We start from the raw sequence: 25,379 nt of genomic DNA, 5'->3' as shown, positions 1-25,379 counted from the left end.
TAAGATAATTTAAATTTTTACTTCATTAAATATATATACTTAAATAATTAAGAGCAAATGACTTAGTTCTGCATGTTATACATCAAACATAAACAGGTGCATTTGATTCATTAGTCTTGGTTTGTTCTTGTTGATTGTCTGGTTCTTTGACTGGGTAAGGATGTCCTCCATCATCAAAGAACCTGCGGAATGTGAACTCAAAGAATGCATGTTCTGGGTGCTTGCCATTGACTGGGTGATCAGGTTTTTTAATCTCATCTTCTGAGTCACTACCTCTTATTTTGTCAGGGTCTATATCATCAAAGTTAGATGTGTCTGTTGCATATTTGATCTGAGGTTTATAAGGTGGAGTTTTGTGACGAAGTCCTTCAAAACATATTGAATTAAAAAATGGATGCTGCTTGATTTCATCAACAAATGCACGTTCTGATGCTCCACAACAAAGTCTCAATATAAGATTAGATGCTGCCTGTGATAAGTTAGCTTCTCTTGGAATTTTCAGAGTTTCATACCAATGAATTACCTGTGGAAAAAACAAGATATTATGTGATACTCATTTACAGCAAAGACTTGATGTACAACAAAGTGAACTGTGAGATATTGCTCATTAATGATAACACTGCTTAAGCTATTTGTAAACAAGAAGTTGATGATGGATGTTAAAATGTGTAACACTGTATAACATGCTTTCATGAAAGATAATTCAAATTTCTGAAAGCCTGCATTTAAATTTAAGTGAAAAATGATACAAACTTTTAAACATGGCCATTAGGCAGCAACCATTTGATTTTCTGGGGGGGGCTATGGTTTTTTTTCTGTGCAAACTTTTTTTTTCGCCTTCGGCAAAGAACAATCTATTTTTTTAGCGACAAACCGAAGACAATTTTTTTCTTTCAATTTTAGCATTACATATAGTGGCAGCTGAGGGTGAAACAAACAATTTTTTTTACTCAGATTCCAAAACAAATTATTTTTTTCACCAAAACCTGGAAACAAACTTTTTTTTCCGGTTGCTGCCTTATATGTAAGAAATATATGAGTATGGTGATTGTAAAATAGCTACCACATTTATAAAGAGTTGGTGCATAATATGCTATACGTTGTCATATCGGGCCTTTTATAGCTGACTATGCGGTATGGGCTTTGCTCATTGTTGAAGGTTGTACGGCGACTATAGTTAATTTCTGTGTAATTTTGGTCTCTTGTGGATAGTTGTCTCATTGCCAATCATACCACATCTTCTTTTTTATATATTAAAGTCATATGAAACAAGTGACTGGTGAAAAATAATGTGTATCCAATTCTTGAACCAAGGCATGTATATGTCATAAACTTCTGTGCATGATTTTATCATTTCTAATGCAAAAATATCGTATAATTGTCATTTTTTTTTCTCTTTGTCTGTTATGAAGTGAAAATATGGCAGCTCATTAGTTTTTGTGTTTTGAAGCCATACTTTACCGATTGTCACCTTATAGTAAACAATCAACAAAGATGCATGGATATTAAGCACATGTATAACATGTCAGGCGTGGATCCAGAGGGGGGGTTCCGGGGGTTGGAACCCCCCCTTTTTTTTGGCTGATCAATGCATTTGAATGGGAGCATATAGCTGGAACCCCCCCTTTACTCTGGGTTGGGAACCCCCCCCTTTTTAAAATGGCTGGATCCGCCCCTGCATGTACAATTAAATAATAGTTTATTTCAGTGACAGATCCATGCGTATTGCAATCACCGGATTTTTAAGTGGAGGGTCATGCTAAGGTAACTTTGAATACTTCTCTTAAATTTTTCCCAACCTCATGTGTGTCTAATGTTTGTACAAGTCCGAAAATTATTATTAATAAGAGCTTTATAAACAGACAAAATCTTAGCTTTTTGTACTTTTTCCTTTTTTTGATGTTAGTAGAAATATATTGAAAGTATTGAATAGTTTCATATCAAACGTTCTGAAGAAATAATCGATCATTTGTGCAAGATGTAATTTGTATGGCATATTTATATTTCATTTTCAGATCTATTCTATAAATGAAAGAATTTTTCTGATAGATATAAATATGAATTTAAACATACAGTGCTCAACTAAACAAACAAGTGCTGCTTGCACTAAATTGAGAAATCACTTCCCCCAAATTTTGTACAGGGAAGTCATCTATAATGATAATGTAAAAATCCTGATTTGTATAAATAATTGCATCTAACATTTACCTTATACTGTGTTTCTGCTGGTGTTGGGGCATAAAATGGTGGCTGTCCAACAATCATTTCATACAATATCACACCAACACTCCACCAATCACAGGATTCTGAGTAACCTTTAAAAAAACCCAATAACGTAATAACATTTAAAAAAAACAACTTCAGTCCCTAAAGCTTACGCAGCCATTTCTGCCGATGTTGCCTTGCCAGATCTCGAGCTTTCTGCTCACAAGTGGCATGCTCAATAAAAATTAGAATATGATTTTGTTTGTCACGAGCTTAATTTTGAATTCATGCTGAATCATTTCAAAGTTTCAGAAAGTGTCAATGTATAACATGCGCAACATTTTTAGAACACTGGACTTCTCATTGCTAATACTTGGGTTTAAACATTCTGCATATATGCATATATATATATATAGTCAAAGTGGTATCCACACTCAATGAGTTCTATATATGGTATAGTAAATTTGTATGAAATAACACAATATTGTTGACTTTACATATCATGCATATATTGTTCAGACATTGTTTTCATTGCCATGATTGCTGTCTTCTTTAAAAATTGTTTGGTGAGAAAGAGGATTCCTACATCCTGCATACCATCCACATGATCAAATTTATGTACCCTTGAAAGGAAAAAAATTCTTAAAGAATCTCTTTCATTTCTTTTAAAGAGTGAGAAAAAAAATAGATTATTTTATGCCTTCAGAGTTTTTCCCCAATCTAAAAAAATCTGGAGTATGTCAATAAACCCAGATATAATGAATGGCGGACTAAAAGATAGAGATGTGTTCATAAGATATACTTAGGAATTTAGGTTTTGTTTTGTTTTAACAAACATTTTTAATTTTCAAATACATGTACATGATATGTACAACTATAGGAAACAAGAATAAACATCTGTCAATTTTGATGGGTTTTATTTTGCTGAACCTTTAGTTAACTGTGAATTGTGTTAAAAATTTGTGGACTGCTATTGTTTGTTGTTTGTTTCTTGCCATTGTATTGTCTGACTCTGTTTCTCTTTGTGCATGTTGTGTATGTTTTTTCTGAAGAAATACCTGATCGAAGAAGGACTTCCGGTGCAATATAGTTTGGTGTCCCAACTAAAGAGTGTGCTAGACATCTATGTCGTTCTCTATTTTTTCTACGTTGTAACGGTTTCTGAATTTCTCCACAATTACATTTAACATCAAGGGTACAATTCACATCCATTGAATCCTGTCTGCTATGTAATTCATCTGCTAAAAAATATACATGTATAATGAATCAGTACAGGCATGACAGGTTGTTAATGACAAATGTTAATTAAAATTGAAATATTTTATTTAATTAGGTATCTATTAAATCATCAACAAACAGTGTTAAATAATGTTTGAAAGCAGTCAAAAAAAAGTTCAAATGATATGAAATCAAAAACTGATATGGAACCTGTGCATAATATTGATAGATATATATCACAGAGAGGTACCACTGTCAATCAGGGTTGGCACAGTATTACCCGCCCAGGAATTCCCAGGTTCCGGGTTTTCCGGGGCTGGGCAATACTGCCAGAAATGGGTAATACTGGGCATTACTGGGCAATATGATTTTTTAAGCTCATTTTAACACAAAATAGTTAAGACTTGGTGTAGTTTCATAGTATTACAACTAAATATATACTTTTTATACAGATACCCATTGAGTCCTTTCTAGAAGAATGAAAAATTCAATTTCATTTAGTTCTTCATTAATTCTATATGTAAGCAGAATGTAAGATTTGCACATTTAAGGATACTGTGTTAATTACCAAGCATTGTTTTGATAATAAAATCTTTGATAAAAATGCATTTTTTAAAGTGAATTGTTATTTTAATTGTTATACATATATTGCTAAATAAACAACCTAAGGGGTCATGCCATTAAAATTTACAGAATTGAAAGGGATGATTATTGTTACATTAACAAATGTGTGTTGTAATCTGAATAATAACTTATTAATGAGTGTCAGAACATATCCATAAATTTAAATGTATTTTTTTCTTACATCATTTAGGTGACTAAATCACTTCTGCTAACATGGCTAAGTGACTTATCTGTAGATCTCCAAAAGTGACCAAATGACACAGAAATTAAAAACTAAAGGCCATGTGTGGCCTTCAACAATAAGCAAAGCTCCAAAAATGACAAATGTAAAACTATTGAAACCATATAACCTACTATATTTAATGTATAGACAGACATGTACACCTTATAATTACAATCAATATATGTATCAAAAATAGTTGACATAAATTAAATTACTTATATAGTACACGTACGGTATCTACTTTTCAATTTTCAATTTTTGCGGTCGTATAAGAATTATAGAGATCCATCACTAAACTAAAGTTATTATCCAGAAACTAAATGTGTCCTTGGACAACGACATGATAGCACAATACAATGCAAACATTTTTTTTTGCGGTCGTATAAAAACTTAACTTTAACCACTGAACAATGAATGAGGTCAAGTTCAGATGACACCTGCTAGTTGGGCATATATACACCTGATGATCCATCCACACAAAAATATAGTAGACCTTTTGCAAGTATTTGAGATATGGACTTGACCATGAAAATGATACCTTGATCACTGATCCTTGAAATGAGGTTAAGGTCAATTGAAAATTGTTTGACCATGCTAATGGGGACGAGGACTTTGCAAGAGTCCCAACGGAAGGATAATCATGAAATAGATTGATCTGTTAACTTGTATATATATACATTTGTATATAACAAGTCAAAAAGGGTACAACATCACCATTAAATAACTATAAAATGAACAAATATTAGATATTTCGGATAACGGATATCCTTCTTCGATAATAGCACGATGTCAAATAAATCATGTCAAAATATTCAAACTGAGAAACTTTTTCTAAATCTCGAAATTTATACAATTTAAGCAAACACCACAGATGCTGATACAATTTTAAAATTTCCAAACACGGCGCAAAGATTACAAAGATATGACAAATGAAAATAGTTATTTTCGATTTGAACTGGCACAACTCTAAATTTCCAAAGGTTGTGACAGTTTAGATGTTATAACTGCATTGAGGGCAGTCCTCAAACAAAAAAATCAAAAATGTCCTAAACCGTTAGGACATTTTTGATTTTTGTTCAATTTGCCTTACATGTATTTTTCCTGCCTCATTTGGAAATTTCTATTCAGGGTCTAGAATCTAGATACAGACTACCATATCATGTATATATACTGTCATGACTGTATTAAAATCTAAGTCTTCATTTGCCATGATCCAGATAAAAATATAGATTTTCAATGTAATATAGAAATCCCCATATTTTCCTGGACTAATACAAAATGTAACAGGAAGTTGAAATTGTAATCAAATGTATATCCATAGATTTTTAACATGTGCTCAAGAATAATATTATGTCTGTCACATTTACTTGCAGTTAATATAATATAGATATTCAGCATATTAAGTTTAAAAGTATCGCATTCTGCACCAAAAACTTTTCAGACTTCTAGTCCGGACCAATATTCCAACATTTTTATTGTGTGTCTAAACAAAACTTAATACTAGTCTGAATAAAATTTTTCAAGTCTGAGGTATCACACCATTGGCTTATAGTGCAGACTGTACAAACAGTCATGGTTTTTTTCGGAGAATAGGTTGCAATTAAATAAACCTGAATTTTCATCTTTATAAATTGGGTTGTGTGATATTTAGCTACAGTTGTCGTTCCATGAAAGTCGCTGTACAATTTATCATCATTCACCAAAAATTACCATTAATGTCATTTGATAAGAATTTTGTACTGATATATATAGGCAAGAAATTAGAAAAGCTGAGCACATGGTCAATATAAAATAACTGATCAATATGTTTTAGTGATTGAAGAATTTTTCCTAATACATCATCATGATTATGGAAATTAATTTAAAATGTATGTTCTAACATTTCTATATTGGTATAAACAAATAATGATTGAATTCTTACCTTTTTGGTAGTATTTCGAGTTATGGGTCCAACGAAATCCCGTACATAGTCCGAAATCTGTGAGTTTAATATGTCCATCACGATCTATAAGAATATTATCTGGTTTGATATCACGATGAATAAATCCCATTTTATGCACACTTTCAATAGCTAGCACTAATTCTCCAATGTAATGAATTGCTAATGGTTCTTCAAAGATTCCTTTTTTAATAAGCAACCCCATAAGGTCTCCACCAGGCACATAATCCATCACAAAATATAAATTGTCTCGATCTTGAAATGAATAATATAATTTTACAACCCATTCATTGTCAGCTTCTGCCAGTATATCTCTTTCTGCTTTAACATGAGCAACTTGATTTCTTTTTAGAACATCACTTTTCCTTAAAGTTTTCATTGCATAAAGATGACCAACATCTTTTTTGCGCACCAGTGTTACCTCACCAAAAGCACCAACACCCAAAGTTTGAATTTTATGAAATAAAGATTTTTCCATTTTTGCTCTTTTTAATCTTATATAATTTGATTCCTTTTGATGTAACATTCTTCTCATTTGCAACTGAGCATCTTCTGACAATCCTACTTTTGCCATTTCTCGTTCTAATTGCAACCGCCGTTTTTCCCTGTCCCGGTGAGATTTTATTAAGTTTTCAACATGCTGTTCCATGAAAAATTTGAAAGCTTGTGGAGAATAATTTCTAACAAGTGTGTCTTTCCGTAATCTATCCTTTTCTCTTGATTCTGGCTTTCTTTCGGGCATTGGTGAGGTACACCTAGTTTTTTCATGTACACTACTTTCGGACACAGTTGACAATGTTTCTGTATCCGTATCCTCCTCCTGTTTCTGTTGTTGTTTAGATACAGGAGGTGGAGGAATAGGTGGAGGTCTTGAAGGATCAGCCTCTGTCAGAGGTCTGGGAGCTCTTGGAGGCAGAGGTGGTTGATCATTTTGTTGCTGAGCAGACGATGTTACGTTTCTTATAATGTTTTGCATACCTGCAGTTGTCTGATGCTGAGGAATAGGAGTGACAATCTGAACAGGTCCGTGAGCTAAATGTCGACCAGGATATGGAGGTGGTGGTTTATCTGGAACATCAGAATTAGTTGAAGGTGAGGATGCTGTAGACAGCATTGACATTGGAGATTGATTTGTTGTTCGAGATACAGGAGATCCAGATCTCGGTGTAGAGTTATCAGATCTGAAATGATCATACATACCATAGGCAGGCGGTGCAACTTGTGCTTTAGCACGATTTTGAAGGTGGATTTGAATTTGTGGACGTCCATTTCCATGAAAGAATGTACCATCAGATGTCACATTGTATCCCTCCTGTTGATTTTGGTGTCGCATAATTTTTATATGAACATCCCTCATTGCTGGATTTGAGTTTGTTACCGCTAAACTTTGACTATGTGAAGGATTTATTTGAGCTTGGAATGAAGATACAAAATTTGGCTGTGAAGTGACAGTCAAATTTGGAACAGGAGCCGTTGCTGTTTGTAACTTTGGTTTCTGAACCACCTGACTTTTTACAGGTGTCATTATTATGGATGATGTTTTTGCTGACCAAGCATCCATTGGGGATGACCCACTACTACCTCTCATTTGTAAATTTTGAACATTTAATGGCACATTACTTGTGTCTGAAGAAGAAATATATTCCACAGGGTACCCAGGGTAATAATTTATTTGTTCATTTTGATTTGGATGAATTTGTATCACTGTTCCTGTACTGTTAGAATGAGTTTGTGTATAAGGTGGAGGTGGTTGCTGTTTATATCGAATTGTAATATTACCACCTGCATTTGTGGGAACACGCACAGGTTGACTTGAGACCTGATGAATCACTGGCCTCTGAACATTTACTGGACTCATACCCCTGTTAGGGGTTACGGGCAAACTTCCTTGTGGGGAAGGTTGAGGAGACTGTGCTGCCTGCTTCACAGGGACACTAGAAGCAATATATTGTCTATGTGAGGTTGATAATGGCTTAACAACAGATGACGAAATCTTTTTTCCTTGTACTGAGGAATTGTCAAAAGAATTCTGTACATTTACTGGAGGTGATTGACTCCTTTGAGCTATTGGAGCTCTTGGAGGTACGGGTGGAGGAGTTTGATCTCCATTAACAAGTGAAGACGACGTTACATCAGATTCCGATGATCTATTGTGTGAAACAGAGTTTACACTGGGACTTTCTGACCTCTCAGTAAGTTTCCTAGGAATTGGTTTAAAATCTGAAATATATACAACAGGTGAATTAATAAATCATTCAAATCTAAATGGGTGTCCAAGGATTTCTAAATATGAATTTGTAAAAAAGTATGTCTTAAAACTACAACACTTTCAGGACTGCTGCAGAAATTTTATTGATCACATGTTTCGGTGCTATCATCTGGATAAAAACAATACATAAAATCATGCTGAAGTACAAAATTGGGTTGTTAAAATTTAAACGTCACAATGTTACTATGGTAAGAAATGGTTATAAATAGCAACTGAAAGTGAAAGTTCATTGTAAGTCTAAACTATAAAAAGAAATTAAAATAAAATGTTTTTGTTGTGAAAATATTTGTTAAAATTATTCTGCCAAGATGTGTTTGTTTTCTTGCACAGTGGAACGAATTATAAAATAAGTTGTCATGCTGTGTAAAGGTAGTGTGTTCATTTAGCTTTCTTCCCAAAAACATATGTTATTTTATTAGCAATTCTGTACCAAATTGACTGGCTTCCCTTGGCCAGAGGTACTTCTTCCAATCGTGTCAGGAATGTTGTATAATGTTTTTGGCTGCCAACTTACACACAACCTATACACAGCCTGACAACTTATTTTACCGGTATGAATCGTTCCAAGCTTAGGCGGGAGAGTTTTGTAATCACAAAGATGTTTAACCCAGCCACATACTTAATGTGCCTATCCCAGGTCAGGAGCCTATAGCTGACTCTGGTATACAGTATAGGTTTTTTCATTGTTGAAGGTTGTATGATCACCTTTGATAGCTTTAATCTTCAATATTTTAACTCTTCTGGATATTTGTCTCTTCGGCAACCATACCACATCTCCTTATTTTCAAATTGACAAAATTATGGATATCTATAAACTGAACTTTATTTATGTCATTGGGGAATGTAGAAATGTAATATATTAATTTCTGTGACAAAAACAATGTTTGGAGAAAATACCTTTCCTTAATTAGCAATATTCAGCAATAACAATTCTTACCTGTATGTTGTTTGATGTCTTACCTGTACAAATGTATGTTGTTTGATGTCTTACCTGTATGTTGTTTGATGTCTTACCTGTATGTTGTTTGGGTTCTTACCTGTATGTTGTTTGGGTTCTTACCTGTATGTTGTTTGATGTCTTACCTGTATGTTGTTTGATGTCTTACCTATATGTTGTTTGGTGTCTTACCTGTATGTTGTTTGATGTCTTACCTGTATGTTGTTTGATGTCTTACCTGTATGTTGTTTGGTGTCTTACCTGTATGTTGTTTGATGTCTTACCTGTATGTTGTTTGATGTCTTACCTGTATGTTGTTTGATGTCTTACCTGTATGTTGTTTGGTGTCTTACCTGTATGTTGTTTGATGTCTTACCTGTATGTTGTTTGATGTCTTACCTGTATGTTGTTTGGGTTTTTACCTGTATGTTGTTTGATGTCTTACCTGTATGTTACCTGTATGTTGCTTGATGTCTTACCTGTACAAATGTATGTTGTTTGATGTCTTAGATGTACAAATGTATGTTGTTTGGTGTCTTACCTGTATGTTGCTTGATGTCTTACCTGTATGTTGTTTGATGTCTTACCTGTATGTTGTTTTGTGTCTTACCTGTATGTTGTTTGGTGTCTTACCTGTATGTTGCTTGATGTCTTACCTGTACAAATGTATGTTGTTTGATGTCTTAGATGTACAAATGTATGTTGTTTGGTGTCTTACCTGTATGTTGCTTGATGTCTTACCTGTATGTTGTTTGGTGTCTTACCTGTATGTTGTTTGGTGTCTTACCTGTATGTTGTTTGGTGTCTTACCTGTATGTTGTTTGATGTCTTACCTGTATGTTGTTTGATGTCTTACCTGTATGTTGTTTGGTGTCTTACCTGTATGTTGTTTGATGTCTTACCTGTATGTTGTTTGGGTTCTTACCTGTATGTTGTTTGATGTCTTACCTGTATGTTGCTTGATGTCTTACCTGTATGTTGTTTGATGTCTTACCAGTACAAATGTATGTTGTTTAATTTCTTACCTGTATGTTGTTTGATGATGCCATTTCTGGGTTCTTGGACAGCTCTTGCTCTTTCTATGTCCTGTTTACTAAGGCTAGAAATCTGTCGGATGATGTCCTGAAACAGAGGAAAAATCCTTTAAAACATTGTGTGGTAATGATATACATCTGATTTCAATGTTTTCTAAACATGATAAGGGAATTTTGTTATCATGAGTATAAAATACAAACATACTAGTAAAATTTCATACAGTTCCATTCACTGAAACATGCATATTAAACATGTTAAACTAAAGTAATTGTTTGGAAACCAAATTTTCTTTTTAAACGACACCAACAGTGAACACCAAGGACATCATAGCATGATTGCATATGTACATGTATATATACAAATTTACCATTTGCCAATGAACAATGTATAAGGTAAAAGATTAAAATCTACATGTATCATATACTAGTATATGTATTCAACAGATTCAATATTAATTTTATTAAAGAAATGCATATCTAATATTCATGTACATTGTATTTACAAATATATCAATTACACATGACACACAAGCGTTAGCCTTTCAAAAAGGCTATTCGACTCTTAGCTAATGAAAATGGAAAGTGCTCTCGCTTTGTAGATTAATTCCTTTACTAAAATAGCCCCGTGCATCAATCAACAAATTTTACCACACACGTGAGGTCACACGCTATGAAGTAGTATTGTTTAGGTGGCACGGTAGTATTTGCATTCCAGAATTTAGGTTGCTCTTTTGTGTACCCTACTTAGGTTAATGTATCCAAACAGTGTGATTGGACAAAAAATACAGTATCAACTGAACATACTTTCCCAAACTGAGGGATGAATCAGGTGTACAAAAATATGAAATATTTTTACATACAGATGAAAATGAATTTTTGAGAATTTTTTTAAATTTCGTATTCACTGCACCATAATTAAAAGACCTAAAAGTACTAGTGGCCTTAGGTTTTTAAAAATAGCTAGAAAAGTAAACGGTCATGATACATATTCAAATTCATTTCTGAATAGTAAAATGAAAGTACATGTACTTCAGTTAACTGTGAATGTAGAAATTTTTGCAGTGTTATAAGTGGTGAAAATTCTAAAAAGGCTATCATTATCCCTAATGGGCTAGGAAATACTACCGTGCCACCTTAAACGTTGTTGTAAATGTATACTCCAGAAGATTCGACTATTTATAGATAAAGGTTACCTGTGTAAAATCTAATTGCTAAAATAAAGAGAACAAATCCGATACTCTAAGGGATTGAAGGACATTTACTTGGTTTGGATTGTCCTAACCAATCAATAAACTTTGATTATTCACGTCTCGTAATATCTTCCAATCAGCTGGTAGCAAGAAAAATTCACGCACTAACTGTACATCGTTCAATTCTTAATCTCGACTCTTAGGAGTCGAGAATGAAGACAGAGACCAGCTAATGACATTGACCTTTATAGATCAAACATCAATAATGAGGTCAAGTTATTGTGTACAGTATTGAGAGGTCTGTCATGTTATGTATGGACTCAATACATGTAGTTATCAAATTTGGTCATTATGAGATAAGAGAGGATGGGTCTACTTTAAGAATCCTTAGCATGATTTTCCAAAAATAATAAATGTATACCCTCCCCAAAAATGTTTAACCCTCCTTTTTGGCCAAAAAAATATATTTGAAGAATTTTTTTTTCAATTTTTGAAATCTTGAGAAAAAATATTAAAATATAAATAACCTGTTTATATATAATAAACAAACACAACACATTTTTAAATATTCTGTGTGAATTTTTAAAGCTCAACTTTGCAGACAGAAGACAGCATAATTGTGATGCCTGAAAGAGCCCTGTGATTAAGAAATAAAGAATTTTAATTTGAATTTGAATTTGAATGTATATATACAATTCCAATTGTTGCTCTGGATCTATACTTTTACTGAAATATTCTAGTTAGGCTGTTTTCACTGGGCATTTTGATTTTTTAACTCATCATTGCTGATATAAACCTAGTACTTAAGGTATGAAATGTATGATATACTGTAAATTCAGAAATTATTGCGAGGTTTTTATTATTGCGAAAAATGCAACAGAGTTGTAAATGCAATAAATTAAACTCACATTTTGAAATATTTTATATGAATTAAACAGGCTTTTTCTCAAAATCGTAAAAATCAAAATCGCATTTAAGTCTTAAGGGGGTTCGCGGGTCTAAATTATTTATATAGGATTTCTCTATAGATTTCTATAAATGAACTTTATCTTATAGTTAATAGAAAAATAAAATAAAAAAATGGGGTCACCGTTCATTTGCGCTCACAATCTGCCTTCGAAAGAAGCATACATCTTTGTAAAAGTGTTTTTTTTCTGTTGAACTAATAGGAGAAATAAATGTAATATCGAAATAAAAAAAGAAATTTATTACAGAAATCGCTCAAATTTTACAATAATTTAGTTTAAGTTCAGCATATATCGAAATTATATTAAAAAATATAGGTCACCGATGAGTTAAAAGAGATATTTCAATTTTAAAGCCAAAAAATGGATTTTTCCACCAAAGGGAGATAATTTGGAACTCTTTCAATGATGTTTACATTTTAAAAGTCATCTGAAGCCAACACGAATTAATTGTTTTGAATGTTTTTTGTACCATATGATAAAGTAACAACTACAAAAGGTAATAAATAAAATTTGTAATGAAAAACAAATGTTTAATTTTTTTCTGAAATTTTTATACCCTCGAGCCTCCTTAAATGACAAAATACATGTAGCAATAATTTCTGAAATTGCAGTAATCAGTTTCATTAAATTTTGGCAAGAATTGTACACATGACATGAGAGCACTAATGATGTAATTAACCATGCAATAAAAGTTTCCACAGGCCATAACTTTTTCAAAAACCAGATGCTCTGCAAGACGCAGCTTTATACGACAGCAGAAGTCGAACCCTGAACGGTTGGGACAAGTATAAACACTTCATTCAAACTGGATACATAGTTTCTGACACAGAATGAATGTGGTCTAATGAACTCAAAATGTTTTTTTTTGCTTTTGAGCAATTCAGTATGCTGTTGAATATTAATCCTTTGATATTTGAACAAATTTTCTTTTTCATTTCTGAAATCTGAAATAAGAAAAAAAAATTTAACCTCCCCCCTTTCCCTTATTCCAAAAATTATTTCAATTCAAATTTCTTATGGAGTTTTCAACAATAACTACTCATTTAAATACATCATAAAATATAAAATGTCATAGTCATGATTTAAGTTGATTTAACTACTATCATGACTATTCTGGACAAAGAAAGATAACTCCAATGCAACATTTAATATTGGCAAATTGCCATTGAAGTTCATTAAAATAAAGTTTTTGGCACTTTTCCAATGGAATTTATTAATAATAAAGTTTTTGGCAAATTTCAATATACATAATTTAAGAGCAGTTTCGGTGAGCTATTCAAATGAGTTTCAATTATCAACATTACACTGCTTTCAAATTATATTTTGTACTAAGTAATTGTCCATTAACATGGAAACCCTTTTTCCCCCTTTTTTGCACCTTATTCCTTAACGAATTAAGCCATAACTTCCAAAGACATTTCTTACCACCCCTTTGTGGTATTCCAATATCCAAACTCTAAATACATGGTTAGATTCATCATATCAAAGAACTCCATGAATTCAATTTTTGATGAAATCAAATAATGTTCAATTTTGGACCCTTTAGACCTCAATGTGAATCAATTTGATAACCGGTCCTAAATATTAAAAATCTAAATACATGATTAGATTCAGCATATTGAAAAATCCCATATACATGTACATGTATTGAATTTTTGTTGAAATCAAACAAAGTTTAATTTTAAACCCCGAATTGGACCAACTTGAAAACTGGGCCCATAATATAATAAAAATCCTAAGTACATGTTTAGATTCAGCTTATCAAAGATCCCCAAGAATTCAATGTTTGTTAAAATCAAACTAAGTTAATTTTGGACCCTTTGGACCTTAATGTAGACCAATTTGAAAACAGGACCAAAAATTAAGAATCTAAATACACGGTTAGATTAGGTACAATGTATATGTTACAGGGAATTTGTGAAATCAGGGATTTTGTAGAATCACTAACATTTCAGGGAATTTGTAAAATCACTGAACTGATTAGTGATTTTATAAAATCCCTGATTTTTCCTAGTGATTTTACATAATCCCTGAAATAATTAAGATCTTTTTTACAGATTCACTGATTAAATTCAGGGAATTTGTAAAATAAATTCATTCATTTTTATGAAAAATTTCTGTGAAAAAAGTCTACAACAGTAACACTCAATTGGAGGTTAATCTAACCTTTATTTTACTAAAGTTCAAGCAGTTTTCATGCACTATACAACTGATATACTGTAGAGCAATGGCTCAGGTACAGATGTCTTTAAATCAAGAGCATACACACAAAAGTTACTTCAAATAATTGACAGAAAACTAAAGTGCAACACATGGAACCGGGGAAAATATGATGAAATTTTTGAACATGTTATCAATGAGCCACAGAAAGAAGACAAAACAAGCTCTTATCACTACCTTGTTTGAAAAAAAGTTACTGTTTATTATAGTTTTTCTGTAAATACTGTATAAAATAAAACAAATAATATCATTTTTTTTTAAACGGAACATTACATGTAGGTCACAGTGATTGCTGTCATTAGAGAAGAAAAACATGCATGTACAACGTAAGGTATAAGAAATTGAGTGGGTTAGGGTATATGATTTAGTGGCAAATATCTAAAAAAAAAAATGTTAAAAGCGGTATTTATCAGATGAAGATGTTTTAAAAATATTATGTATGTCTTGAAGACACGCACAGCATAGTTCAGAAAATTCACATATCAATAGGTCATGATGGTAGGGATGAAATGGCATTAAAAATGCGCAAACAGAAAGTGTGCAAACTTTAAAAGGAACTATACATCGAAAAGCAGGGCAATTATGTAACAGTGGATGTCACCCAAACTTGCCATGCGAAAATAAGTAAATTCACACTGGTCTAAATATCCTTTTACATGTCTTTTAGTCATTATCATTATACACTAGTTCTAGCTCATAGGTTTAATAAACAAATATATTCAGTAGCGTAGCAAGGTCATTTTTACGTGTACGCCCGAACATCGGTGAGGGGCCAAGAGGCCCTATTGGGTCCAGGCCAATAAACCAGCTGGTAGGAGATGAGCGGGTGCGAAGCCTCCGGAAGTTTAACAGTTATCGAGAATGACATACCATTCCTGTCATTGAAAACTCATATCAGTAACAACATTCTTTAGATTCAAAATGGTTATTTTTTATGTTTAATCTATTCATTGTTTATTTAGAATCGTAAATGAACATGAAATGCTTATTTTTCTGAGTTGTTCAGGTGCAATATTAAAATTAGTAAAGGTCTCTCTATGGAACCCTGGTTCTCGACTGCAATTTATCCCCGCTAAAAGTTTATTCTTGCGCCATACGCGTTTTCCTCCAAGAAAGTTTCATTAACCTCGACCACGGTTTTTACAAAGTAATTTATATGTACCAAATTTTAACCTCAGAATGTAAATACTTCAAGAAATTCCTTTTAAAAATCCATTAATTACGGGAAAATTCATCATATATAATTTCGTCATGATGTGCTGGTAACTCCTTTGACCATAAACAGTTTTTGTCCAGCTATCGTAAAATCATACGAAGGTTTGACAAAGTTATTGATATCTTAAAACTTTACCCACATACTGAACCTACATTGTACATCTACACGGTTATAATCAAAAACAAATGCATACCACATTTCGACTTTAAGTACACAAGGAATTGCTTTAACAAAGGAAAGCGAGTATAGAATTCACGGTAGATTTAGACTTTGACAGAAAATAAACAAATATATAAATATAACACCAATTTTGTCATTTTTATTCGAAATTGCAAGCCATTGAAGAAAGACCTACAAGGTTACTGTTAACCAATTCTTTTACTAATATTTAGATGAAAATATTTTTTTTTGCCAAATTCAAGTGTACGCCCGGGCGTTTTGACGTAAACGTAGCTACGCGCATGATATTTAAAAATCATTAGTGATCATTAGTCTATTTTTATATTAAGAAAAAAACATTTCTAATAGCAAGTTATACTTAATTGAAATCAGGGATTTTACAAAATCCCTAGCTCTATTTTCAGTGATTTTGTGAAATCCCTAACAATTTTAGGGATTTTACAAAACCACTGAAACTGTTAGTGATTTTACAAAATCACTGATTAGCCCAGTGATTTTACAAAATCCCTGATTTTACAAATTCCCTGTAACATATACATGTATCAAAGAACCCCAATAGTTCAATTTTTTATGAAATCAAACAAAGTTTAATTTTGGCCCTATTGGCCAGTAATTCGTTGGGACCAAAACTCCCATAATCAATCCCAACCTTCCTTTTATGGTTATAAACCTTGTGTTTAAATTTCATAGATTTCTATTTTACTTATACTAATGTTATGGTGCGAAAACCAAGAAAAATGCTTATTTGGCCATTTTTGGCCCCTAATTCCTAAACTGTTGGGACCTCAACTCCCAAAATCAATCCCAACCTTCCTTTAGCAATGTTTAGTGGTCATAAACCTTGTGTTTAAATTTCATTGATTTCTATTTACTTTTATTCTAAAGTTATTGTGCAAAAACCAAGAATAATGCGTATTTGGGCCCTTTTTTGGCCCCTTATTCCTTAACTGATGAGACCAAAACTTCCAAAATCAATCCCAACCTTTCTCTTGAGGTTATAAACCTTGTGTCAAAATTTCATAGATTACTATGTACTTAAACTAAAGTTATAGTGCGAAAACCAAGAAAATGCTTATTTGGGCCCTTTTTGGCCCCCAATTCCTAAACTGTTGGGACCAAAACTCCCAAAAGCAATCACAACCTTTCTTTTGTGGTCATAAACCTTGTGTTTAAATTTCATAGATTTCTTTTGACTTATACTAAAGTTATAGTGCAAAAACCAAAAGTCTTTGGACGACAACGACGACACAGACGACGACGCCAACATGATACCAACATATGACCAAAAAATTTTCAATTTTTGCGGTCGTATAATAATTGATTGGCACTGCTGATATAAACTTGTGATATAAGATTCATAAAAATCTGGCATAAATTGTACACTTTACAGATCTAGAGCGCTAAGATGACTGAATAGACAGCATTAGCAGACTGAAACCCAAATATTCCATGTCCCCCGCAACATATTGCATGTGGGAGAATAATGATCCGAAATTATTAATTCCAATTTTGTAGCTACACATGTATATATACATGATATACATTTGTATATGTAACAAAAACTCACATCATTTTTTTCACTTTCATCACTTCCTTGAGTAGATGTTGCACTACTATGGCCATTTTTTTCATCTTTACCATGCTGGAATGGTCTCAAACTGTTGTGAATAGCTTCCATGGCTTGCTTGTTGTAGGCTTTCCGGCTTTTTCCTGGTGCTGATATAGGCTTAATAATGTTTGGTGACATTTCTCCTTCAGGTTTACTTGTTTTAAGATGGTGACTTAAGGCATTTTTAATGTCATTGAGCATTTGCCGACCCTGATTATCAATGACAAGCGGTCGACGTCCACCACGTTCTGGATCATCATTATCATTTCCACTGGTAGAATTACGTATCATATCTCATCTCTTGTTCACAATATAATTAGCTTTCAATAGCTTATCAAATTTGTTTTTTGAAGGACTCAAGTTTTGTAGCATGTTACTTAGTTAAGTTTGTCCAATTTTCCATATTTATAAATCCATTATATTTCTATCACTTCTCATTATAATGCTTTGAATTAAAAGTGTTCACATAATTTGCACTTTGTTACTAAGTATTATCCAACAAAACCATAGACATGTTGAAAGATCCACATATACTCCAATTATTATATTTTCAACATTTAAAGAACCTGAAAGTAAAAATCAAATGAAAATTGTTTAAAAAATAACTTATCAAGAGGCTCCCAATGCAAGAGCCTAAATTGCTCACATTTCAAACATTGATATAACAGGTAGATACTTGAAATAAATAGTTTCTACCTTCTTGTACATTGTTGTACTCAATATATTTTTCGAGATACTATGGATTCATAAGTATTTGGTGGTCCGTGGATACCAATATTCTTGGAAAATTTAGTAAGTAAGATAAACCATGAATATAAATATTCGACAAGTATAAACTTTCTATATAGGCTTGTATGCAGACTTGAGCAAACCTATAAAATCAAAAAATATTCTTGATCTTTTTCATAAAATATAGCAAAACACATTTTGTTTTATTTACTGTAATAACATTGTTTAAGGTATTGATACAAAAATATGCATTACTTGTATACAATTTATGCCATTTAAATCATTGTTCACCTTTTCAAATAAGAAATATTGACAAAAACAATTTTATAATTGCTCTAAACATAAGACAGATTTTTTATTTCTATTGGTGCTAAAATAAAATCAAACTACAAGAAAGGGTGTGCAAATTGTGCAGTACTGCTAGCATGATATATTAGAGAAAATGTCAATAGTGGTTTTGTTTCTGATTCCTTCATGGTTTAAATAAAGGGCTGTCCTGATTTCTTATTTAGTAATCAATTCAATATTTTACTGCTACCCTTAATGAGAATACAACACTGATTAAGTTACTGCTTTAATTTTATACTTATTTTTATATTTTTATTTTGGCTGCCCGGTCTTGATATATGTTTTGTACCATTAAAATTTCAGAACTACTGAATGATTCTGTGCAAGTCAAAATATTTATTTATATTGCTCAGAAAACACAGATCTGCTCTAAGCAGTAATCCTGGTCACCCGAATAGTCATCCTAAGTCCTGGTTTTATTTATTCTAGCTGTGCCTTATTATGACCCCTGCTATATTTTATTCATCAATTTTGTTATCATCATGATCATTGTCCTGTGTGTTCATCATGACCTAATGTAACGGTTATTACAAATACTTTTGGTAGAGTACTTGACAAATCTACCCAGAATAAACTGGGGCATAATAGGAAGATAATGATCCTAGAAGTCTAATTTACAGTCAGAAAAGTCCTGGGCCAAGTTAACCAAGTCTGTCCACAGGAGAAGACAACAAGGATTTTTATATTCTGATGATTAAAACATGACTTTTAGAAGAATTGAAATGTAATCTCCCACATGCTTAGTTTTCTATAAAATCTGGTCACCTAGACACTAAAGAGGTCGCCTCTTCAAGTCACTGACCAGCCCTTTCAGGTACTGCTAAGTGAGATAGTCATTTCTTTAAGGGCCATTTTCTCATTGGCATTCATACAACATCTCTTTATTCTCATATGGTATTTATGAATGATGGCATATATAATAAAGCTTGCATTCAGCAACGATGTGGTAGTGAGCCACTTTCATATACAAATATGTACATGCTCTTGTTATTCTTATGTATGGAATAGACTTTAAAAACATAATATGAGGTAAATATTTTCTGGTACATGTATACGATTGTCTCTTTGGCACATTCCCCATTTCCATTCTCAATTTTATGATTGTTATACTGATCATGACCTGATGTTCAGTGGTTGTCATTTGTTGATGTGGTTCATAAGTGTTTCTCGTTTCTCATATAGGTTAGAACCATATACATGTAGGTTAGACCGTTGGTTTACCAATTTGAAAGGTTTAACATGTACATGATGTACAACATGTACACCATTGTACACTAGTCATTTTGGGGAATTTATAGCTTACTGTTTGGTGTGAGCCAAGGTTTTGTGTTGAAGACTGTACTTTGACCATTAATGATTTACTTCTACAAAATGTGACTTGGATGGAAAGTTGTCTCATTGGCACTCTTACCACATCTTCTTAATATTCAACTAAAAACTGAATATTCATCAATAAGTAAGAAAGACCAATATATCTCTTGCATGTATAAGACATGTACACCCTTGTTACTTATAGATCTGATAAAAAGAGCAGGCTAATGCCATTACAAAGCAACACTTGCACCAGCAACATGAGCAAAGTGAAAAGGGATTAATAAGTTGAAATAACAAGATACCCAAATCCACTATATATAAATATATTAATACTCAACTATAGATTTGATTTGATTTTTGGTGTTAAACACCACTATTAAGCACCACATTTAGGCTATTTCATGGCAGCCAGATTTTATTGGTGGAAGAAGCCGGAGTGTCTGGTGAAAACCACTGACCTTCGATAGGAAAACTGACAATCCTAGTCAATTAAGATTGGAGTAGAGTACACCCGCACAAGTGGGGTCGAACTCACAACCTTAGTGTTGACTGGCTAGTGATTGCAGTAGTACGACTACGACTTCGACTTTGGCAAACGAGGCCCCCTCATCAATAGAAAATAATTGCATAAAATACATGTACCAGCTGATGAAAATTGGCAACTTAACTGCTTGATAATAACCAAATGTTTGGGAACACTGCATGATAAAAATAACAAAATATGTAATGTGCCTGTTTGTTACTGCATGGTACATTGTACTTAAACAGTATATATGATACTTAAATTAATAGGTATTTATACAATGTCAATAAAAATGTAAATATTTGAAGAATATTAAGCAGTCTTTCTGGACAACTTTCTCAAAATACAATCAGTCGTTTTGCTGTGGTGTAATCAACTGTTCCTCATATATTCTTGTTTTTGATATTTTATTATCTGATAAAAAATAGGTAAACGACAATATACTTTAACCTGTTGGTTTTTAACACCTTTTTGGTATCCGCCATGTTGTTCGGATGCATCTAGTCCCATATCAAAATTTGTAACTTCTAGTAAATAAAGTTCGTTACTTTTTTTAAAATGTGTAGTTTCATTTTCATTTTACTTGTTTCTGGTGACACAAGCAGCAAAACAAATAACACTCACCCAAGAATCTCTGTCGAAATCTGGCACTGAATACGGCCACTATCCAAAATGGACGAGTCTAAGAAACACAAATTCCGTAGCAGGTTGTTTGACCTACATCTTTATTCTTAAAATTAACTATGGACGAGTAAATTTATATTTTAGCAGAACATATGATATTTTGAACTGTAAGAAATATAAGTAATAAATTATTTATCTTAGGAGCAAGTAATCTCCAATTGATAAAATTCATGCCGCTCTACCTTCTGATATTTCATTTATGGACTTTTCCATCAAGCTATTTGATTGACAGAGGTACGCCCTTTTTACAGCATTGTTGACATTCCATTATTTTCACGTGACTTTCGTACAAAAATTAACCACGTGTGTTATGTGTGTAAATCGTGTTGCGAATAGCATTTCCACGGGGGCACTGTGCATTTCTCTCTCTTTTCGGCATCCCGTTCATTGAAAGGGAGTTAATATATGTTTTTATCTGGTTGTATAAAAATGTGCCCGCCGGGATCTTCTTCTTAGGTATGAATTACTCCCGGCCGGTATGTAACTGATATGGGTGTCTTTCGACAACTTGGATTGGAAAAAAAACAAAAATCTAAGGTCCAGATTTTCAAACAAATTAGCAAAATTTAATGCAAGAATGCCGATAACTTATGTGAATTTGCATTTGAAAGAACACATTTATAAGATTATTAATATTAATAATTTTGAAAGTGTAGATTATTTTTTGCTAGATTTTTAATGATTTGAAATAGGCATTTTAAAGGGGAGATAACTCTACAATGGTGCATTTTCTGAGGAAATCTTTACTGTGGAATTTAGTTATTTTGTAATTTAGCTTAAAAATACACACGGTGACCCTATCTTCTCTTTTGATATTCTCGATGCATTTTCTTAAAAATATCTCGTATTTTATTTACAATTCTTAGTTTAGCTTCTAATCACATAATCGGGTGTTTTTTTCCTGTATAATCCATACAAAATTTGCCATTTGTCACATCCTGTAGCTTGAGAAAATGTACGGTGACTTTAAGATGCTATTTGCCGGTGCCGTCGAAATAGCTAGCGATTTATAATATAGAGTTTTTCTATTTTATAAAAAATAAGATGAAGTATGATAGCCAATGAGACAACTGGTCACAAGAGACCAAAATGACACAGACATTAACAACTATAGGTCACCGTACGGCCTTCAACAATAAGCAAAGTCCATGCCGCATAGTCAGCTATAAAAGGCCCCGATATGACAATGTAAAACAGTTCAAACGAGAAAACTAACGGCATTATTTATATAAAAAATGAACGAAAAACAAATATGCAACACATAAACAAAAGACAACCACTAAATTACCGGTCTTATTTCAGATTTTTAATCATGGCAAGACTATATGAAATATATTTTTAAGGGAAACTATTCATGTACAAAATTTATATGTGGCTAAATGTCAATTAATAAACTTTTTGTTCGCCTTGCCTTCCTAGTCATAATCAATTTTGGTGAACTGCACTCATTTAATTACATGTACTGTGTTTTTGTGAGATGTATACATGTTATTTTTATAGACGCCTGATTAAGCGGCTTTTGTCATTGTTGAAGGCCGTACGTGACGTATAGTAGTTAATTTCCGTGTCATTTGGTCTCTTGCGGTGAGTTGTCTGATTGGAAATCCTACCAAATTTTCCGGTTTTTTTTTATACATACGTTAATTTCTGTTGAACATTGAACGTTCGAAAATGGAAAATTTGTTATCAAACAAACTTGATTTTCAAATTGATATGAAGAGTTTAAGCCGGTTTTGGAGTACTTTGAAACGTGAAACATCGACTATAAAATTCATGAAAACCAGACAAAACTTTAATAATAATTAATGTATTGTCTATGGTGCAATAAAGTATTATAAAATAAACACACAAATATTGTACACACAATGCATAGAAATCTAGCTATTCAAACAGCATTTATTCTATGAATTTTGAATACTGAAATGTATAACCGAGCAAATTTTGCATAAGTGATGCTGACGCAAAAAAATCGTTGAAGTATTATGTTAACTTCATGTTTGAAGTGGCAGCACCTTTATGGTGCCAGACTTAGAAAAAAAAACCACCAAGAAGCAAGACACTGGTTTTGTAACTCTCGTTAAGCAGTTTGAGTTGTTGGGTGTTACTTTTTGTATCAAAACTAAAAGGATATTTTTATAAGTTTGTATCAGAATGTCGATTTTTTTACATGGGTTCGTATGCTTCTCTTATGTATATTATCAGAGACGTATATTCTATATTTCTCTGGTATTGTATATTTTTTTTAAAGATTTTATTTTAAAATAGCTTCTATCGAAGAAAAAAAGTACTTGTATCAATTTTAATGCGTTTACTTTTAAAATGTTTTAAAAAGACTGTACAGAATATCAAATTTAATATGCACGATTTGTATTTATATATGTATAAAGAAGACTGACATAGTTGTATGGAAATTTCTTATTGAAGTGTATGTTTCTCTTTATTTCTATACATGTACTTCTATTTTACTCTTTATTAAGACCGGCAAAATAGCAAAATTCTTTATAAACAGCCATTTTGCCGGAGCCGGCAAAATAGCCACCGCCTTTTTATTATATTTTTGAACATATCGATAAATGCTATGTTTTAGCATGAACAAATTCTATCATTTTTAATTTAGACTCCCATACCACCTTAAAGTGCGATACTTGCCGAGCTTTTTAACGGATAATTAAGATTTAACTGTTGATATGGATAAATATCATAATACACGAGGTTTGTGGTGAATCTGTTTCTCTAATTTTGCGCTATATTCACATATAATAAAATTGCTGCATTAATATAACACATTACATACTTTTACTTTGAAAGGGAATTCATTACCTTGCATTACAATTACAAATTTGCATTACCCCATGACTGAATCATCATATTAGTAACAAATGAAAGCTTTTAACGACCTTGACTGGCTATACAGCCCTTGCACGGTTGGTACTAGTAATACTAATCATCTACTTGAGAATGCTCACTACTCTGTTTCAAAATAACAACCTTTTTTTTTCGAGATATAAGGTATCGAAAATTTGGCGAGAAATGATTCTCTCTAGATTGTTCCTACATAGAATATTGGCACCATTAAAAAAATCCAAAAAAATCAAAAGTTTGGAAAATATGTCTTTTTTAGATATATGCACTAAAATTGCGAAAAAAGATGTGGGTAATTGAGCATAACTTTTAATGGCGTTTTATGAATGAAACTGGAGGATTCCGAATATCTGGCAAAATAATCAAAAACAAGAGAAGAGAATTTTAAAATTCTTAAGAATTTAGATTCATTGAATCACATCGGATACTGTGACATTTAAAGACCGAACAGTATAGAAATCAGGGGTTGAAAAGGGGCCACAAATATGCTTTTTTCTAGTTTCCAGACAACAACTTTTGGAACGGTGTATGGATCACTCTGAAATTATACCACAAGTTTCCATACCACAAAGGGATGCTTAGGCTTACTTTGGGGATTATGGCTCAAACTGGTTAGGCATTAGGGGCAAAAGAGAGGAAAAACAAGGGTTTCCTCGTTAATGGTTTCCTGGTACTTTTGATAACTATATTCCCTCAGCTTTAGTTCAAGTTGTAAGAGGGATTTTTTTTCTCAATCGACGATTTATGAGTTTCAAACAGCGGTATACTACTGTTGTCTTGATCTAAAAGCAGTGTAAGGGAGGTAATCCAAACACATTAATTTACAATCCAAATTCAGACTTGTATGTCAGATATCAAGCTTGTATATTGCGTCTATTTTTGCGACCCCAACTGTTCAGGCTTGAACTTCGGTCGTATCCAGCTGCGCTCTGCGGAGCATTTATTTTTTATGATTGTTGCAGTTTCATGTAATCGTAGCAGTGCCTATAAAGAACAGTACATTTTGCCGAGCTTTTAAAAAAGCTAATAATTTTTGTAGTAAACCGGCGTAAACTTAGTGTAACAAAAAAATCCGATCGCCTCTGTT

At 32.6% G+C, this 25,379-nt stretch overlaps 1 protein-coding gene across 4 annotated transcripts; it reads right to left on the bottom strand.

The window, feature by feature from the left end:
* LOC139492252 (serine/threonine-protein kinase LATS1-like) lies at positions 1-21,685 on the bottom strand. Of its 4 annotated transcripts, none has more exons than XM_071280448.1 (7): positions 21,371-21,685; positions 17,791-18,398; positions 10,441-10,537; positions 6,192-8,429; positions 3,264-3,446; positions 2,209-2,315; positions 1-523 (listed from the first exon to the last, which is right to left on the bottom strand). In XM_071280448.1, exons 2-7 carry the CDS (start codon positions 18,121-18,123, stop codon positions 83-85), a joined length of 3,399 nt encoding a protein of 1,132 aa, XP_071136549.1. In that variant the 5' UTR covers positions 18,124-18,398; positions 21,371-21,685; the 3' UTR covers positions 1-82. The 4 variants fall into 4 exon arrangements, with proteins under 4 accessions (XP_071136549.1, XP_071136552.1, XP_071136551.1 ...); XM_071280451.1 differs by having other exon boundaries at positions 3,264-3,443; positions 21,371-21,488; XM_071280450.1 differs by having other exon boundaries at positions 21,214-21,382.
* Between the last annotated feature and the right edge of the window lie 3,694 nt (positions 21,686-25,379).

This window comes from Mytilus edulis, chromosome 10, assembly GCF_963676685.1.
Source record: "Mytilus edulis chromosome 10, xbMytEdul2.2, whole genome shotgun sequence".
NCBI classification, from domain to species: Eukaryota; Metazoa; Mollusca; class Bivalvia; order Mytilida; family Mytilidae; genus Mytilus; species Mytilus edulis.
The sequence above is the reverse complement of the archived record's forward strand: the minus strand, read 5'-3'. Positions and strand labels throughout refer to the sequence as shown.

Coding starts and splice junctions, on each gene's coding strand:
- LOC139492252 (XM_071280448.1), bottom strand. CDS start 18,123: ATGATACGTAATTCTACCAGTGGAAATGATAATGATGATCCAGAACGT. Junction 2,316..3,263: donor GGAAGTCCTTCTTCGATCAG/GTATTTCTTCAG, acceptor GTTTTTTTAAAG/GTTACTCAGAATCCTGTGAT. Junction 524..2,208: donor CAGCAGAAACACAGTATAAG/GTAAATGTTAGA, acceptor TTTTTTCCACAG/GTAATTCATTGGTATGAAAC.